General features: G+C 33.2%; 1 protein-coding gene across 1 annotated transcript in view; it reads right to left on the bottom strand.

Moving 5' to 3' along the window:
• LOC111047245 (CCR4-NOT transcription complex subunit 7) overlaps positions 1-10,464 on the bottom strand; it is a 46,383-nt gene extending 35,919 nt beyond the window's left edge. The window contains exons 1-3 of the mRNA XM_022332955.2: positions 10,265-10,464; positions 7,552-7,643; positions 1,480-1,616 (exon numbers count right to left, since the gene is read on the bottom strand). Coding sequence (XP_022188647.1) covers positions 1,480-1,616; positions 7,552-7,588 — 174 coding nt within the window. The 5' untranslated portion in view covers positions 7,589-7,643; positions 10,265-10,464. The remainder of the gene's footprint in view (positions 1-1,479; positions 1,617-7,551; positions 7,644-10,264) is intronic.
• Between the last annotated feature and the right edge of the window lie 10,064 nt (positions 10,465-20,528).

Raw genomic sequence — 20,528 nt, forward strand, 5'->3', positions numbered from 1 at the left:
TTATTACTAGTGACAGTAGAAACATTTGATTTGAGTATTATCAATTTATCAAAATTAAAAAGAAACTCAATTCTTTTTTCTAATAAATAGTTTTTGGGATTTAAGCGCCTAATGCAGATTTTGAGCTCTGTTGATGGTATCTGTTATGTGAATAGAATATGGGAGCCATTTCGCTTAAATATATACTAACCATAACGATTGTAGATTGGCATAAACTTAAAATCTGTAATTGCTTGTAGATGTAGATTGTGCTTCAGATGTACTTATTTAAGCATGATCTTAAATCTTCTTGATATATGTGAGATACTTTATACTTATCTATTTGCAATAGTGTTAATCATTCACTTGAAGAAATGCAGATGATTGATAGAACTAGTTTGAATTTTACATTTTCACACATAAATATAAATATTATAATGAAGATGAGTTTGAACTTTTCGAAGATGAAAGCTGCTCGATCTTGCTTAACAACTAATTCCTTTTTATGGGAGGTGGTAGATACTGATTCAATCATCATCATAATATAATATCGTATACACATGACACTACCCATTTATCGCTTGTGGCCTTCCTCCGTCACTGTCCCTGATGATTAATGACACCAAGTTCTCCCATTCATAGAATCTGCCTATCCTTATTGTTATTCTAAACAATGGATCGCTCTGTGGACTGCTACCCCCAAAATCGTTCATCGAACGTAACCATGTCTTTCACAACTAACTCGGAGAAAAAGGGCTTTGTAACCAACTGTGGGATCAAACAATGGTCGGTCCTTTCGGCACGTTTTCATGCTTCTGTTAGTGTATGAAAACCATTCATAGAATCATTTCTAGAATAGTTCTGAGTAGATCAAACAATCTATTTTTTATAACATAGTTTTTATTTTGTGCTTGTCTATCCCTCTTTTCTAGAATAGCAAACATATTCATAAGACCTACCTTCCAATATGTTATTAGCTCTACGTTTCTCGGGATTCTCTCCCCCACCACCTTGAATGTCATTGGCCCTTTGTTGGAATTATAATGCAAGTTGAAATTCATCAGTCCTCACTGAAGTCCTGTGATCTGAGAACCATCAGATAAGTGATTCTGACTATCACCTCCATTTATTGGTCGATATTGGTCGTGTGGCTAAACCGATAAACTATCAGCGCATGCGCAGAGAAGCAAGCAGACTACAATAATCGACCAATGAGAGCTCAGATACTTGGAACTGTACCAGGCCGGACAATTTACCACGCTTCGACTGTGGGGCAGGAATTTGGAACTGGTTTCTGGTACAGAATCTGTCAAAACTCTTCCCATGGAACGCGGAACTTTTACCAGGTAAATTGTGAATGGGACAATTTACCACATTCCATATACACAGAACGGGCTCAATGTAATGGAAGAAACTGTCAATTTATAAACCACTAAGCATTTGTTCGATAAAGGTGTTGACCTTTGATCCTGTCATAAATAAAAACAAAATGTAACTCACCATGGCGACAAAATTGTACTTCTGTACAATCTGCCTGATAGTCTTAAATTCTTCTTTCAAATTGTATCCCCACACGTCTCTGATTCCACATTCCTCATTGTTAGGAATTATTGAGCAATTCATGTTGTTTCCAGCACCTAATAAAAACAGTATAGAAGTTGATATTAAAAACAATATATCAGGAATTGATAAACTGGGTGATGATGCCTTTGCGGATTTCGTCCGATGAGCGATCAGGAAAAAAGTAGTCCACTGAGCGATCCATTGTTCAGAATAACAGAAAGGATAGGCAGACGCTATGAATAGGAGAACTTGGATATCATTATCATCAGGGACTGTGAAGTGACGGAGGAAGGCCACGAGCGTATGTTTATACTCGTAATACGGTATTGATGATGACGATGATGATGATTGAATCAGTACCTACCACCTTCCATAAAAAGGAATCATTTGTTAAAGAATATTGTATCCAATTGTATCCAATAAACAATATATTTATAAACTATTTTTAAAATCGATTTGGGTATTATTACTAGTGACAGTAGAAACATTTGATTTGAGTATTATCAATTTATCAAAATTAAAAAGAAACTCAATTCTTTTTTTCTAATAAATAGTTTTTGGGATTTAAGCGCCTAATGCAGATTTTGAGCTCTGTTGATGGTATCTGTTATGTGAATAGAATATGGGAGCCATTTCGCTTAAATATATACTAACCATAACGATTGTAGATTGGCATAAACTTAAAATCTGTAATTGCTTGTAGATGTAGATTGCTTCAGATGTACTTATTTAAGCATGATCTTAAATCTTCTTGATATATGTGAGATACTTTATACTTATCTATTTGCAATAGTGTTAATCATTCACTTGAAGGGAATGCAGATGATTGATAGAACTAGTTTGAATTTTACATTTTCACACATAAATATAAATATATTATAATGAAGATGAGTTTGAACTTTTCGAAGATGAAAGCTGCTCGATCTTTGCTTAACAACTAATTCCTTTTTATGGGAGGTGGTAGATACTGATTCAATCATCATCATAATATAATATCGTATACACATGACACTACCCATTTATCGCTTGTGGCCTTCCTCCGTCACTGTCCCTGATGATTAATGACACCCAAGTTCTCCCATTCATAGAATCTGCCTATCCTTATTGTTATTCTAAACAATGGATCGCTCTGTGGACTGCTAACCCCCAAAATCGTTCATCGAACGTAACCATGTCTTTCACAACTAACTCGGAGAAAAAGGGCATTTGTAACCAACTGTGGGATCAAACAATGGTCGGTCCTTTCGGCACGTTTTCATGCTTCTGTTAGTGTATGAAAACCATTCATAGAATCATTTCTAGAATAGTTCTGAGTAGATCAAACAATCTATTTTTTATAACATAGTTTTTATTTTGTGCTTGTCTATCCCTCTTTTCTAGAATAGCAAACATATTCATAAGACCTACCTTCCAATATGTTATTAGCTCTACGTTTCTCGGGATTCTCTCCCCCACCACCTTGAATGTCATTGGCCCTTTGTTGGAATTATAATGCAAGTTGAAATTCATCAGTCCTCACTGAAGTCCTGTGATCTGAGAACCATCAGATAAGTGATTCTGAACTATCACCTCCATTTATTGGTCGATATTGGTCGTGTGGCTAAACCGATAAACCGACTATGGATCAAAATGTTTGCTGAGGTGTAGCTCATGCGTGGCTTGTATTTCAGTCAGGAGAAGGATGAGAGCTGAATGAACCTACATTTGTACAAGGGCTCCTAACGTAACCACTGGCACTGGAAAGTGGGTTTGAACACTACCACCTAAATTTACATGTTTTATGTAGATTTAGGTGGTAGTGGTTTGAAGGTCATAGCTGAAAATTATCGGAGCTGAAGCGAAGATGAGAGTTACGAGCCTTCTAAGCGTATATAATCTGATATATTAGATACCACACTTACCATCAAAGGCCTTCTACAAGAATCACATTCATATCCTACAACATAAAATATCTAGTTTTTGGGTTTGAGGTAAAAATTGACAATTTCATAGCTTGTAAAGAACACCAGAATGGAAACCCGATATTTACCACTTTGTTTGAAAATGGGGTTTAACCGTTTCAGAATCACGAAAAAATCTGCATTGCTTGGAATGAGAACAATATATTTCCTTGGCAGTGGCTGGATACATCTGGCTTTCATTCCGTTCGTGCTGTTGATATGAGTTTGGCTCAAAGACTCTATTCCCAGCCAATTCCAATAAATCCAAAAGAGTGAAAGATGTACTCAATTATGCACCAAATACAACTTATTACGTAATTTACGTACCCCACGTAAATTATGTACCCCAGTGCTAAAATAAATCAAATATACTATAACAGACTGAGACTGGACACCAAAGAAGAAAAAGAAACGACTATGGTGATGAAGTTGACCACTGTGGTCCACTGACCACATGAGTGACACAGAAATAACAAGTATTCTTTTCATGTTCTATGTTGGACAATACAGAATATGACATTCTCACTTCTTGAATGTTATAAAAAGTTATTACTTCTCAAAACATGTTATAAGTATGTGTAACTCCATGCTTGAATCTATACATACTATTAGATACATGTTCTACTTGTTTCAAGATGCAAGTAACTTCTGACAAGTGTACTCCTTATACATCATGTATATGACTTCTTTTTGCACTTCTCAATGTTTATATTGATGAACCAATATGAAAAATAACTGGAAATTTTCCAACAGAAAGTTGTACACTTTATTTCCCTTGATTGGTTTAAATTTATTATTGAAACTAGTAAAAAATGAATGAAAGGCTGTGCCTTTAGTAGATAAATAACAAAACATATCATAAAAGCTATTAAAAACTTGGAGAAACTCCATTGAAATTGAAAACCAGATACCAATATATCCATACCCATTTTTTTATGTTCTCTTAAAACCTAGAATGTTTCTTCAACAAAAATATACTTTTTAAGACTGATCTTTGCCACTAAAATAATGTAGTTTATAACCTAATAATAACCTAAAATAATAGTTTATAAAATAATAACCTACACAATCACTTTTTATTAAACATAAGTAGATTATAAAACATACATTTTTTGGCTTTCCTGTGAGATTCATTATTTGGTTTTCATTCTGGTGCCTTCATTTATAACCCTACTAGTGGGTAACCCGTGCTTCGCAAGGGTCTATTTTAAAACTTTGCAAAATGAAAACTTGACGTAATAAAAAATTCGAAATTTGAAAATAGGCCTATAACCATCCTCGGTTAATGAATAATCTTTATGCAAAATTTCAAATCAATCAGTCCAGTAGTTCAGACGTGATGATGTGTCAAACATAATTTTCCTACATCACGTACGTGTATGAGCCAGCTCTTTCCATTATTTAGTAAAGCTGATGGATAGATGCATGATTTATCAGTATCTTTGAATGAGAATAACTTTTGGACGGTTTGAGAAATCTGTGCGGTTTTGATGCGACAGAAAATCAGTTATTTCGAATAGGATCCCCAATCATACCCATCATCTAATGTCCCTTTTAAAAGAAATTTTCAGCTGCTTCTATACAACAACTGACAAATTGAAAACTTGACGTAATGAAATCTTGAAGAACTGAAAATAGGCATAAATAACCATCCTCGGTTAGTTAAGAATTTATATGCAAAATTTCAAATTAATCAGTTGAGTATATTTCAGACGTGATGATGCGTCAAGCATAATTCCCTAGCCAGGGGAACGTGTATGAGCCAGTTCTTTCCTTTATTATAGTATAGAAAACTGAAGAAGACATAAAACCTCAAAGAAAACCTCACAGAATCATATCGATTTTTTTAATACATCAATAAATTTTAGTATCGATTAGATCCTCCTCATTTGAATCAGGCAGCCTTTTGTTTTCCCAATTCCAAACAAAATACCTAAAATACTCGTTTCACTGCGGATTCGTGTCTAATAGTACATTATAACTGAAGAATATAAATTATTACTTATTTTATTGTGATCTATTCATGTGTTTCTTATGAAATTCAATGATAGGCCTACAGCATGAAGACTATGTCCCTTTTATTTGTACTGGTGGCAAAATTTTACATTAAAAATAATTATTTGATAAAATCAAAGTTCAATTGTAATGAAAACAAATTCCTTTAAAAAATAATTGATAATAATACGTTTTGAGGGAAAAAATTGAGAACAAAAAAATTGGGAAGAATCCATCGCTCCGTAAGCTAGCGTTTTACCGTTACGCTAGACGGCCGTTCGAATATATTAGTCTTGTAACAGCATTGTAACCTCCTCATAAAAAACACACACTTCTGAGCTGCAACAATGTAGCCTATGGAACTGCATGTACGGTAGCATAGATTTGAACATCAATTCTGAAAAATCTAGAAGGAAAATTGAAATTTGGGCTTCCAGGTGCACGAGATTGATATTTTTAGAATCTATGTGCAAAATTTGGAGATCTGAATCATTCCCGTTTTTTCGGTATGCAATCCACAAGTTGACATGTTTTAATGCGAACACACGCCCAAACACAACCCTACTCTCTCTTATTATATAGATACCCTATAATATCTGGACTAGTTGATTGAACTGATTTAGGCTAAATCCTAAAATTACATTGTATAACGTTAAATAAATGAATGATAACAGGCAAGAGCTTGTCTTGGAAAATTATTAGAACTCAATAATTGGTACTCTCGGAACAGTGACTGCGGAGACTGCGGATAAAAACTGTAATGGTAATTTCGAAAAATTTATTCTAATAATTTTTTCTCCAACTGTGACAAAAACTTCAATGGTTTTTTCAGCGGTGTCCGCTTCATGGAAAAAAATTATTGAAAAATAGGATGAAAAAAATATTAAATGGTTTCTCATAATATAATCCATTACTGCGATTTGGTTACTCACGATTCAACTGAGTAAAAAAATCACTTTTTGAAAGTCTTCAGAGAACACAAACTACTGTAGTGTGAGATAAATCTTCAATCTGAAGTGGGATCTACACATAATCGTTTTTATCCACCCCAAATTATTACAATAATCACAGTTTTTATTTGTGGATACAATCACAAATCATATAAATATGATTGAGAAGGAATAACAGGCTTGGCCCAAACCTAGTTGATGGTATTATCTCGATAAATATCGATTTTGATTTTTTTTCAACTGTAGATAAATTATTTTCTACTAGTAGATAAGTCGTGCTCCCAAAGGGCCGGCCTGTTTGGAGAACAAATAGATTGAATTTTGTTTTATAGTTCTATGCTGATATCGAAAGTATTAACGGTAATTAGCAATGGAGAAGCAAATTAATTGGGTTCTCATCTTACATAAACTTAGTATCACTAATTGAATGAAGTTTATTTTAATTATTAAAATTATAATTAGCCTATTCGATTAACAAAAATGAAAATATATGCTTATAACCATCCTCTGAAGATTAAGAATCTTTATGCAAAATTTAAAAATTTATCAGTTTAGTAGTTCAGACGCGATAATGCTTCAAAGATGTATTTCGTATCCCGTAGATGTATAAGCCAATTCCATCCGTTATATAAATAGTATAAATATAGAGGAAGAAGATAAAGCCTAGATACGAGAATGATAATAAGATAGAAAATAAAAACGTTGAATACACTGTTTTATCTAACTAAGACCACTCTCAAGAATAAATTGAATATTGTCAAATTGAAAACTTGACAAACTGAGAGCTTGACGTAATGAAACCCTGAAGAATTGAAAATAAGCCTATAAACATCCTCCGTAAATAAATAATCTATATGTTAAATTTCAAGTTAATAAGTTCAGTAGTTCTGACGTGATGATGCGTCATTAGTGAATTTCCTATACCCTACATGTATAAGCCGATTCTTTCCTTATTATAGTATAGATTTCCATTTGAACGTGTATATAGATTCACATGTACCAACAACTGAATAAACAGACACAGAGAACAATGTAATTTCATGGTTGTTGATCATTGCTGTTTCAGGTCTGTCTAGTGTCGATTGATGTGAATTACGTTGGGCTTTAATAAAAGCAAAACTCACCATGTGGTCCAATGGAATTGTTAGTTACAGACGGCATGGTTTTTTAGCTGGAATATTCCCAACCGATCCACTTTTCTGTTTCTGATTCACATCTGTAATACCAACGTATACAAACATTAACATTAATAAAAACAATATAAAACTTGTAGTACCCTTTTATTAAAACATTTTTGAAACTTTAAAGCATTTTAACGCCTAGTTTTGACCATTACGCCTACTTTGGCCATTTTCATGTTGAAAAGTAGCTCATATAGGCTAAGTGAAGTGACTTTAAACATCAACATTTATTCATTTACTGAAAGAAAAAAATTCTGTTGAAAATTGGGCCAATATAGGCTAATAGCAATAGATAGTTCATACAATATATTCGGTATTTTAGTCTATCTAAAACTATTCAAGCCTAAGCGGATGATACCAGAATCGTTGGGTGAGGTCTTGTTGACCTCAGCAGCAAGATTGCGAGCACAGCAATTCTTCGTAGGTGCCAGGGAACTGTTCTCAGTAAATAAGCTGCTTCTCAATGAAGGACCAAATAAATAAAGAGTAGTCTTGGCAGCACAAGGTGCTGCACATATCTTACCTAGACATAATATGTCACGCACCTTACATTCACCATTGACTAAAAAAGCTAAGTAACATGAGAGAATCATATTCTTTATGTGAAATTATTATTTTTTATTTATTTTTTTTTTTTTTGAAGGGACGGATTCAAGGATCCAAAGGTTCAAAGAACCCCACACGTCAACCGAAGCTTGTTGTGTTACCAAGTAGTATGTTAGTTGGGCAAACCAATACCTGTTTCCTTTACAAGAACCCGGAGTTTTTCCCTATGCTAACAACCCATTCATCACCTGGTTTCTTGTCGCGATCCAGTGTGATATGCTTGTGGCAGTCTCAGACTGATTGGTCCACGTGACCTACGTGAGTTCTACTCCTGGCCTTTTTTGAAGGTCCTTCCGCTGAGGAAAGGGTCGCCAAGTTGCCTCTAGGGCGCCTGGCTACCCTTGACTCAGCCTCTTGACCCACATTTGTGCCTGGAGTTTCACCCATCTCTGGTCTCTTGGATCTTTTCTTTTTGCCCCTCCAAAACTTTGCAAGGTCAAAAGCCTTACCTCTCCCAAGAAGTTTTGCATGAATGGCCGTCCTTGTTTGAGCAGTGGTTCGAGAAGCTCATCCATCCTCTCCAGTTGGGTTGATGTGATTGAGCTTTCATCATACATGTCGTGATCAGTGGAAGCCTTCTCAACGTTGATAGCCTCTACATAAGAGTGCAACGAAGCCACCTGTATTTCTGAAGCACCCATTTTAGATTAAGGAACCTGCCCTGATGGGGAAGATTCCGTGGGTTTGAAAGCAAGGCAACTTCTGGAATTGCCTTGGGGTTTGGTTTGTTCATGTGGTTCTCACGACTGTCAACCCAGGCAGAGCCCTGCATGTCCAGGCAAGGCTAAATACTACAGGTGGGCGCCTGGTATTCTGCAGGCACCGTTGGAGACACCATATTATAAAAGTACCACCCATCAACACGGTCCACATAACACCTTGGGTTGGCCTAAGAAGAAGTAAGAACATGGCCAAGGAAGACCGACAGATAGAAAAATAAATAAATAATGGCACAAAGCTAGGTCAATGGAAAAAGTGCAATTCTAGAAAGGAAAAGTTCCAAAGCATATTAAGATGGAGAAGAAGGGGTTTGGAAGAAGGGCTTTGGAAAGGGGGTCCCTTTTAGTCGCCTCCTACGACAAGTAGGGATACTGTGGGTGTATTCTGGTTTTCAACAAATTCTTGAGTACAATGTTTGACTCAAAGCTCCCCCAACCCACAGGGGATTTATATAAAATATGTCTAATTAGAAAATTAAGAGGGCAGCTGAGAACTAAGAGCTTGTTGATGCCATGCAGTTTATGGTAGCCGCATCGTATATATTAGGCCTATCCTGATCTGGTGACATTCACCACAACTCATGCCAGAGACCGTCTAGTAGGCCTACTCAAAAAAAAAAACAAAATAACATTTTGAATTTTATTATTTATAGTAAATATGACGCACATTGCTACCTCATCTTCCAAAGATTGGACATCCACATAGTGTACGCTATGCACTTAATTAGTTACTTTCTACATAATCAACAATACAAGCACACAAAGTGTACATAATTTTATGAACATTCTTGATATTAGAAAATAGTATGCGCTACATTATGTCTAGTGGGGCAGTAAATAGTTGCAAGAAGACTCCAAATTCTAGCAATAGTCTGATCTCCCATCCCAATAGCCTATATTCATACCGTACCCGTGCCATTGAGGTTTATTAGAGTGGGTCTACCTATAAATATTGTTAAACGATCAAATAATATGGTAGCCTACTAGGATCTTTAAAACCAAATACCGTCTTAGTTTTGATGATCTCAAAGTTTGTGCAATACTCACACTGATCCTTTAGTATCATTACCGTGGTAACTTAGTATCTAACTTGACAGGTAGGTTGAATCAATATAGTCAACTGTTTTGAGTATCTAGGCTACTTATTATAGCCTATAAAGTTTAAATTAAACTTTACTGAGAAAACGCCCGAACTTAATTTTAAAAGTAACAGAAATGAGCAAAACAAGACTAGTAAAAATTTATTTTAGTCCTGCTTTGGAATGTTTGAAAAAAATAAACTAGCCTAGCCTACGAAGTAAAACTAAAATAAAATCTGGTACATTACTCACTTCAAATGGTTTCAACATGAGTTAAACTCACTAAAAGTTCTACTCTACTCTTCTTTACACTGTTATTAAATGTCACTCACAGAAAAACACAATACGCAAACAATTGAAACAAAGTACAAAAATGTGAATTTTGTGAATGTAGAAAACTATACACTTAGGGACGTTCCGATACTTTCGATACTTACTGATATCGATACTTTGCTTCCGATACCGGTGGTATCGGTATCGGAAGATTCGATACTTTACTAATATCGATACCCACGTTGGAGTATCGAAACAGCAGTATCGAAAGCGTGAGTTCAGTTTTATCAATGAAATAAATTATCTTTCTATGGATAATATTTCAAAAGAGAATAACAATTTATAAAATGTAGATAACTTTGATATTATTGATTTTATCATTGTGATATAGAAGAAATGTTTTTCTTATATTTTTATAAGCTGGCATCAAGGAACTGGTGAGCCTGCGTCTCAGGCAAATCACTCTTGAAGCAAGTGGCAAGAAGACGCCGTTTTTGCTTGTAGATTTTTGCAGCCATAGTATTTTATGTTTTTATTTCAATATTGTCATTTTCAGTGAATTTCATTAAAAAATGGGCAAGACCAATAGTCCTGATGATCGTTAATATATGTGATACATTGTTTACACCTTTCTAAACCTTCACTCATGCCCAGTGCAGCAGGCAGCAGTTACCAGACATTGAGACATCACTAAGCATTGCCGTAGTCTCAATACATTAATTTGGAACTAAGTAATCTTAGAAAATTACCTAGGTAAATTAAATAGTTAGTTATCAAAATATTGTATTTCACACTATAAACATGATTGCAATTGGATGCAAATATTCAGGTCCGGTTGCACAAAGCCGGTAAAATACTAAAATTTTAATTTTAACCCCGTTTGTTTAATCTCATGAGAACAACGAGCTAAAATAAAGTTAACCATAGAGCGGCTGTTGGTGTGCTTTCAGCGCTTTCAATGTGTTACACTGCGAACTAAGGGCAGCCATGACAGAGAGAGGCAAGAAGAGCCTCTATTGCCAGTCGGCTACTGCAGGAATAGGTGTGTTTTTGTGAGTTAAATTGATTTCTATGACTAAATATTATCATTATAATATTTAAGATGATGATGATGATGGTATTGCAAACTTGACTGGAACGAACTATAGACATCAGCTTATATTACATCAAAAAAATAACAAACTAAGGCCGGTATTAGACAGTAATATTTCTGTCATAATGCAGATCATATGAAATAAGTTGTACGAAATCATATTTTTTTCATATCATATAACTGTATTATATAACTGTATATCATATAACTATATTACCGGCCTAACATGATCATAATATATTATTAATATAATAATCATATTATATATAATAATATTATATAAAAATTTATATTATATTATAATAATATTATATAATAACATGTTAGGCCGGTATTAGACGGTAATAGTTCTATGATATGAAAAAATATGATTTTGTAAAACTTAATTCATATGACAGAAATATTACCGTCTAATACCAGCCTTAGTTTGTTATTTTTTTGACTATCATATTTTGCCTTCTTGTTATGAACTTAGAGTTATGTGGATAAGTACCGTAAGCTGATATCAAAGAAACGTCTTCATAAACTAGTTTTTTGAATTCCTTACTCAAAATAACATAAAAAATAATCCAATCTCTAAAATAATAATTTTGCAGTTACGGTATGGCATTTCAACTTACTAGAGCACTTGTACGGCTAAGAAGTATTAACACTGTAACTTAGGCTACATTAATTTCACCAAGGCTTCAAGTAAAGCATTTCAAACAGTTAATTTTATGGATGCAAAACAACTGTAATACATAATTATATTTTAAATGCTCGATAAAAATTCAATGTAGTATTTATTAAATATAACTGATTTGCGCCTTGTATTTTATGCAAGTTCCCATTACATCAATAGGGCCATTCAAATTTTCCGTCACTTCTTGCCTCTCTCTGTCATGGCTGCCCATGTTCAATTCATAACAGGAATAGCGGCCACTCAGCCACTCTATAGTTTACTATATTTTTAGCTCATTGCATAAGAACCAATTACAGAAAGCCTTTTTGATAAGATGGCTTCTCTGATTGGTTCTCGTGGAATCAATCACAATTAAAATTTAACCGGTTTTTGTGCAACCGGGCCTTAGTGTTTCAGTGATTGGAGCATTTGAAATGGGGTTGATGCTGAGTCAACTTGGCCATAAACTTGAAATTCTAAAAAAATTAGAAACTTTGTTGTTCAAAACTTGGGAAATATGTTTTATATTAATGATATTTTATTATAGTAATATTTTATAATAGTTGAAAGATTATGAATATTTCCACCTTATAATGGCAGTGGATAAAGATAGAAGAATAGCGATGCCAATTCTCTGCATTAATTAATTATATTTTTACACTGACAAAAACATAATTGCCATCGTTGTGGACCTAGAAAAGGATAGTACCACCGGCTTTGTCGAATGATAGACAAGGATAGCAAAACCAAAGTTGATCAAATACTGTCATTATAAGGGCTTATGACAAAAGTGAACTTGCTCAGAAAAATTGCACTCATTAATTATATTGCATATGCACTAAGGCCTGGTTGCAAAAAATCCAGTTACATTTTAACCGTGGTTAATTTCAGGAGAACCTATCAGTGAAGGCTTTTTTGAGAAAAACGGCTTCTCCGATTGATTGGTTCTTGTGGAATTAATTAAAATTTAACAAACGTATGTGCTACTGGCACTAAGTTATAAGTTGATTGCAGTAGGTGTGGGTGAGTATTGTTTATGTTTGTAATTATTCCTATAGTGTGGTCCAGGTTATAATGGCAGGGAATAAAGATAGAAGAATAGCAATGCCAATTCTCTGCATTAACTAATTATATTTCTAGACTGTCAAAATAGTTATTTGTGCAACTAGTGCACAAAGTGACAGTTTGCTGCACCAAAAGAAACGTTTACGCCCAAGCCATAGGTGATGGCAGAATGGTTTCTTGAGTGCAGCAGAGGAACTTTGCACACGTATTTCACATTAAATTTTCCTACAGTTACCATTGAATATGAAAAGTGGGTAATTTTGGGTAAAATGATGGCTGAAATCCATCAAATGTTTGTGTGTGTGATGCTGTTATTAATAACAACCTTAATTCATTTAAAAATTAATAATCAAATTGCAGTTGAAAATTCTCAGCCAAATTTCTCATTTTTATTCATTCAAGAATCAGAAAAAATACAGATAGAACAAAAAATTCACATTCAAAATACATGCCAACAGCTGATTGGGATATAGCTGCAAGATGGCTGAACTGACAAGCGTGTGACCTAGCGGGAAGAATCATACCTAAGTTTGTTTCATCCAGCTAAAAACTACAGAAACAGGATTCAGAAATTTAGACTTTTGCTCAAATTACCGAGAAAAATGCTCAAAGTAAACTGAAAAATATTTATAAAAATAACATAGACAACAGAGAATATTCATTGTAGTATTCTTAATGTTTTTTTTTTATTTATATAGATATCGAACAGTAATCATTTAACCTCAAAATTCGGATTTTATAATGTATATTTGCTACTTTTCTCATTGCTTGCAGTTGAAATAATAATTATCAATAGAAAAGAACTATTATTTATAATTAAATGATGAGAATTCGTAAATGATGATTATTTAATTATTATTTAGATGAACATTATTCTTGTTTTGGATTTCTAGATTGGGATTTTATCATAAATGTAGGGTAGGGTAGCCATTGAAATGATTCTTATCTAAATCTAACCACAGTCATTGTTACCAACTTAATTTTTGTTTTCGTGCACTAATCCTCCATATAACCCACCAACTATTTTGTGTTGCCATGTTGCAAATCTGGAGTGCAGAAAAATTTTCCCGCACTAGAGCGGAAAAGTGATTCTTTGCGTTCTGTAATCAGTGCAGGAATGGCCACTTTTCAAGGTAACTGTAGGGAAATATAATTGTCATCGTTGTGAACCTAGAAAAGGATAGTACCACCGGCTTTGTCGAATGATAGACAAGGATAGCAAAACCGAAGTTGATCAAATACTGTCATTATAAAGTGGACCTCACTATAGTTACCTCATACTCATTCGATACTGGTGGTATCGATACTTTTCTTTCAATATTTTACTAATATCGATACCCTTGTTCCGATACCGTTTCGATACCAAGTATCGAGAAAACGTCGGTATCGGAACGTCCCTAAGTACACTACCAACCACAACACAAAATCTTGGTGTTTTTTATTGTTGTTCTTTTGGTGTTTTTATTTCTCCTCCTGCTGACAGCGACAGCTTTGATCAAAAGCTTAGACCAGTTATAGAATAGACACGCCTCTGAAGCCAACATTTACTGCCAAATCCACCCATCTTGACGTCACAACAGTGACGTCACGCATCGTATGGAAAACTTTCAGATTGTCTATTTCAGATTGATGGTGTTTTTAGGTTATTTATAGCATTGATATATATAGTTAGATGACTAAGCTATACCTTCAAGCGTTTGGAAGCATGATGCCTCTTTCATTTCTCGTCGCCATTGAATATCGGGCAAGAAGTCAGGCGCCCAGACAGACTTATATGGGAAAACATCGACTTTCATTGCGTTATATCTTTCGACATACTTGATGGATTTCAATATAATTTTTTTTCAACTTTTCGTCATTTCCATTACCATATAATACAAAATGATTTGTTCATTGAACATTATTTTTAACTCGACCAAACATCTAATTTAGTGAACCTACCTCACTACAGATTTTGATCCATTCTATTAGAAAATGAATCTCATTTTTACAATATTTTCCTATTACCATGTATTTAGGATATGGAAAATAAAACATTTATTATAGATCGCTAATATTACTGTATATTTTATTAGATGGCAAATAATAATAAATCAACTGTTATCACAATATTTCGTGAAACTGTTTCCATTCATTTTGCAACTTAAGTATAGGTACCTAAATATACTCTATACTCCTATATTTAATATAAGATAATAAATAACTACATATTATAAGAACGGGAAAAATAAAACAAAAATTATAGATTGCTAATATTACTGTATATTTTATTAGATGGCAAATAATAATAAATTAACCATTATTACAATATTTCGTGAAACTGTTTCTCATTCGTTTTGCAACTTAAGTATAGGTACCTACCTAACTATACTCTATACTCCTATATTTAATATAAGATAATAATAGCTACATATTATAAGAACGGGAAAAATAAAACAAAAATTATAGATCGCTAATATTACTGTATATTTTATTAGACAGCAAATAATAATAAATTAACCATTATTACAATATTTCGTGAAACTGTTTCTCATTCGTTTTGCAACTTAAGTATAGGTACCTACCTAACTATACTCTATACTCCTATATTTAATATAAGATAATAAATAACTACATATAAGAACGGGAAAAATAAAACAAAAATTATAAATCGCTAATATTACCATGTATTCTATTAGATGGTAAATAATAATAAATTAACCATTATCACAATATTTCGTGAAACTGTTTCTCATTCGTTTTGCAACTTAAGTGTAGGTACCTAACTATACTCTATACTCCTATATTAATATAAGATAATAAATAACTACATATTATAAGAACGGGAAAAATAAAACAAAAATTATAGATCGCTAATATTACTGTATATTTTATTAGACGGCAAATAATAATAAATTAACCATTATTACAATATTTCGTGAAACTGTTTCTCATTCGTTTTGCAACTTAAGTATAGGTACCTACCTAACTATACTCTATACTCCTATATTTAATATAAGATAATAAATAACTACATATAAGAACGGGAAAAATAAAACAAAAATTATCAATCGCTAATATTACCATGTATTCTATTAGATGGTAAATAATAATAAATTAACCATTATCACAATATTTCGTGAAACTGTTTCTCATTCGTTTTGCAACTTAAGTGTAGGTACGTAACTATACTCTATACTCCTATATTAAATATAAGATAATAAATAACTACATATTATAAGAACGGGAAAAATAAAACAATAGCAATGATGAAGAATTTATAGACAATTTTAGCAAATAATATTTTTTATAATACAAATTTAGCATACAATATTTTCATAGTTCACAAAATATTACAATATAAGACAAATTAATGGAATGGAATATGGATACCTATATTGGATCTATGGAAATAAAATATTTATTATAATATTACCGAAACTTATATTTTATTACTTGGCAAATAATGATAATGAATGAACCTAAGCACAATATTTCTTGAAACGATCATTTGGCACTAGGCAGAGCCTGCATGAAACATGACCGATGAAAATATAAAAATACTTAGGCTATGCATGAAAAGAAATATTTTTATCTGGCGCATGCAGATTCGTACATCCATAAGCACTGCATGAAACTACCATACTTTGAATATTTTTTATTGCTCCAATAAAAAAATATTATCATTTGAAAAAGGCTCTTTTTCTACACAGCGAATACAAATACCCGACTTCTTGCCCGAAATTTCTGGTAGCTACACTAGCGCAGTGGCATCATAGCGGACTTCGCTCTTCTTAATCTTATTCTCTATATCAATGATTTATAGCTACGGGCAAAAACGATATCGGTTAAGTTATAATGTGTTATGTGATATCGGCTTCAAAGTTATTATGTGTTTTGATAATAATAAGGTACGGTAGCCTACAAAACTAATTTATTGTCATGCTGCAATGAGTTCACTCACATCATAACCAAGGATAATATTACAGTAGCTACAACTTACAATATTTATGTGTATAAATTTCAACTTGCGCATGAAAAGATATTCCACATTTTGACATGACAACGTCTTATAAATTGGTTTGCCGGGTGACACTTCAAGAAACTGCGTTACGTTCCCACGTTATGCGCTCACAATGAGAGCGAGTGAGAGCGTTCTTTTCAGTTCACGGTCGTCTGGAAAGAGCACGAATAGGACCAGTGGCGAGCAACACAGCAGCATTCACCTGGAGAGAGAGTGAAACAGAGCAATCTCCTGCGACTGCGCCACTACTTAGTGAATAGGTTATGTGAATAAGTATAAGTGAATAGGTATAAGTGTAAGTATAATAGGTATAAGTGAATAGGTTATGTTGTAGTAATCACAATGTTGTGGTAGTTTTCAATCACAAAAGTAGTATAAATTGTTTCTCAGCCAATAATAATTTGTTTAACTTGAAAAAATGAGCGCGACTTGCTATGTAAAAAATTGAATCGAGCACAGTTAGCCCGCCTAAGAGCGAGAGAGACAGAGTGATTTTGTTGAGGATGTGTGAAGGTAAAAATAAAATTTTGTTAATATGAAATTCAGTGTGAGATTCTTTGTATAAATAAATGTTTTAAATATAATTCTTTTTATAAATAAATGTTTTAAATTGTTACTATTATTTCATCCTTCTTCCTACTATAGGAATGAATATTCACATTAAAATTATTTTACCACTCAAAGTCGTTGTCACGTAAAACTTTCGCCCGTATACCAACTTTACAGGCAACCATGCAATTTTTTTCCTAAAAATTTCAGTGCAATTATATGCTGCGCAGGATATTACCATTTTCATAAATAGTAATTACATAAATAAATAACAATCTGCTATGGAAAACAAGCTATGTTTAAAAACAATGCATTGTTTAAAAACAATGCATTGTTTAAGAACAATGTAAGTTAAACACCACAAACTCAAAAAAGTTTTCTATAATTTCTATACGATGCGTGACGTCACTGTTGTGACGTCAAGATGGGTGGATTTGGCAGTAGATGTTGGCTTCATCGACTTTCAGTATGAATATACAATGGGCCGTGTCTATACTATAACTAGTCTAAGGTTAGTATTGAATGAAGTATTTGATGGTAGGTTCGGATCACTTTAATGATCCGGATCAATTGATCTCATTAACTCCCACGAGCCAATCAGAAGATCAGGATTGGAATTTCCCCAAGGTCACGTGACGTGTCTAGTATTTGCGTCATGTACAAAGCATTAGTTAGATAGGCGTTTGATTACAAGTTTCCATTCTGTACCTATTCTGTCACATTACCATTATATTGATCTGGTCAGCTGATCTTACAAAACCACAGACAACATTGAGCGTCTTCAGGGATACACTGCTCCAATGACTCGAGTGACTCGAGCTAGGTGACCCGCGTTTCATGGGAGCTTTTGACAGTTCATCACCCGGTCGCCATCTTTGATTTTTCTAGCCCGGGTCAGGAATCGTGACCCGACCAAATAGTACGGGCTACGAAGTTCTAGCTCGAGTCACCCGGAATCGGAGCGCTCCTATTGGTTGAAAGTTTCGCGTCGTCTGCTCTGGTCTGCAGTCAAGTAAACAACACAACTAAATGCAAATATGGAGGATTATTACGAATACAAACATGAGTTTGTTTTTGAAGGCATATTTTATAAAATAATTGGAAAGGAGGAAATTTACACATTATTGGCTGGTAAGTTTATTAATTGCATTTTTGACAATATTATTAGTTTAGTATAATTATTATATTAAAATATATTTGTGCTCATGACGTGATCTACGGTATCCAAAACTGTTACAGTAGGCTTTTTAGTGCTCATCAAGAAAATTGTGAATAATAAAATAAATAATATAATATTTTGTTAATATTATTCTGTGTGGTCATGAAAGTTATTGATCCATTTAAATAGCATTGAAATATTTACCGGTACTTTTGATTTTGGCTACTTCTGTTTCTTCTTAGATTTTTATAGCTGTTTAACCCCAAATACCTATTCGTATTTTGTTTATGGCATAATTTATTAAAAAATAAATAGAATTTCATTATCAAATTTCAGAATACTTAATCGGCTAATCATAAACTTAAACCTAATAAACTTCACTCATTTTCATTTCATTAAAAAGTTTGTTATTCTATGGAATAGGCCTATGCATTATAAAGATTATAAAAATTATCTCTTGCTTTCTATAAGAATAATTTTATTTGCTATGCAGGTCCTCTGCATTTCATAAAGATTGATTTTAATTTAAATTTAATAGCTCTAGTACTGAAACTTTATGATTTTTGTTTTACAGGCAGCTTGGACTTCTTCCAGTCCTATCTGAAACAAAACTATGGCCACATCGAGATGGCTGGTTTAGCAGCAGGTAAGGCGCTTTCATGCAATCCTCTTATAATATAATTTCTATCACATACCGTAATAACGATTAGTGATAGTAGTCACATTGGTATAAATAATTTTACCATATTCTTCTGCTATTTTTTGTAGATACTGTGATAATTTACGCCAAGCTAAAAACTTGGAGCTTTTACATTAGAGTTGTCATTCAAAGTTTTTAACAAATTATGGCAATATGTTAAAATTACTGCAAAATTGCTTCCTCAACTTGTAAAAATCCCTCTATCTAACATGATTTTTGTTTTCCATACATTGTAAACACTGAGAAAGTTGCCAACAAAATTTTCCTTCATTACAAGTCCATGCAGACTATGCTTTCTTAGCGAAAATTTTGACAGCTCTTGTTGCTCTACATTGTTTGAGAACAGCAAATTTTTAAAGATAATCAACAACTTTTTTATAGAAGAATCTGCGAAAACTTTGGTGTATAATATGCAGCTTTAAACCCATTGCATTTTGAAAACTTAAACCAAGCTACTCCACAATTGAAAGAAGTCTGTCTTTTCATCAATACTAAAGAAGATACAGAGAAAAACATAGAATACTTACAGTATAGAGAAATCTCTAAAACTGTGAGACGAATAAAATGTTTAGGAAAATTTGTAACCTTTAATTTTTCCTAAGATAGTCAGTATTTGATTAACATTGGTGTTGCTATCCTTTTGCCAGATTTTTACAATGTTGAAATATGATCAATAATTGTTAATTATTAACAAAATTTTCAATCTAATTATGCAAGTGTATTATTTATTGAAGAGTAAATTCACTTGATGAGTACAATAAATTGATTGTTCTAAAGAAGAATGAACAATTACATAAGATATACTGGTATCAGCTATAAAAGGCAGAGAATCGGCAACATTGTTCTTCTATATTACTCTACTGCCAATATAACGTGACCTCACTATAGACACGTTTCTTCTATGTTATATGTGATTATAACATAATTTGAGCTACTCTTCCGGTGTAATTTGATCAAGCTTCTGTAAGATTTTGTAGCCAAGCTTGAAGTTTCCTTCAAAAGACAACTTCAAA

Source organism: Nilaparvata lugens, chromosome 3 (assembly GCF_014356525.2).
Source record: "Nilaparvata lugens isolate BPH chromosome 3, ASM1435652v1, whole genome shotgun sequence".
NCBI lineage: Eukaryota > Metazoa > Arthropoda > Insecta > Hemiptera > Delphacidae > Nilaparvata > Nilaparvata lugens.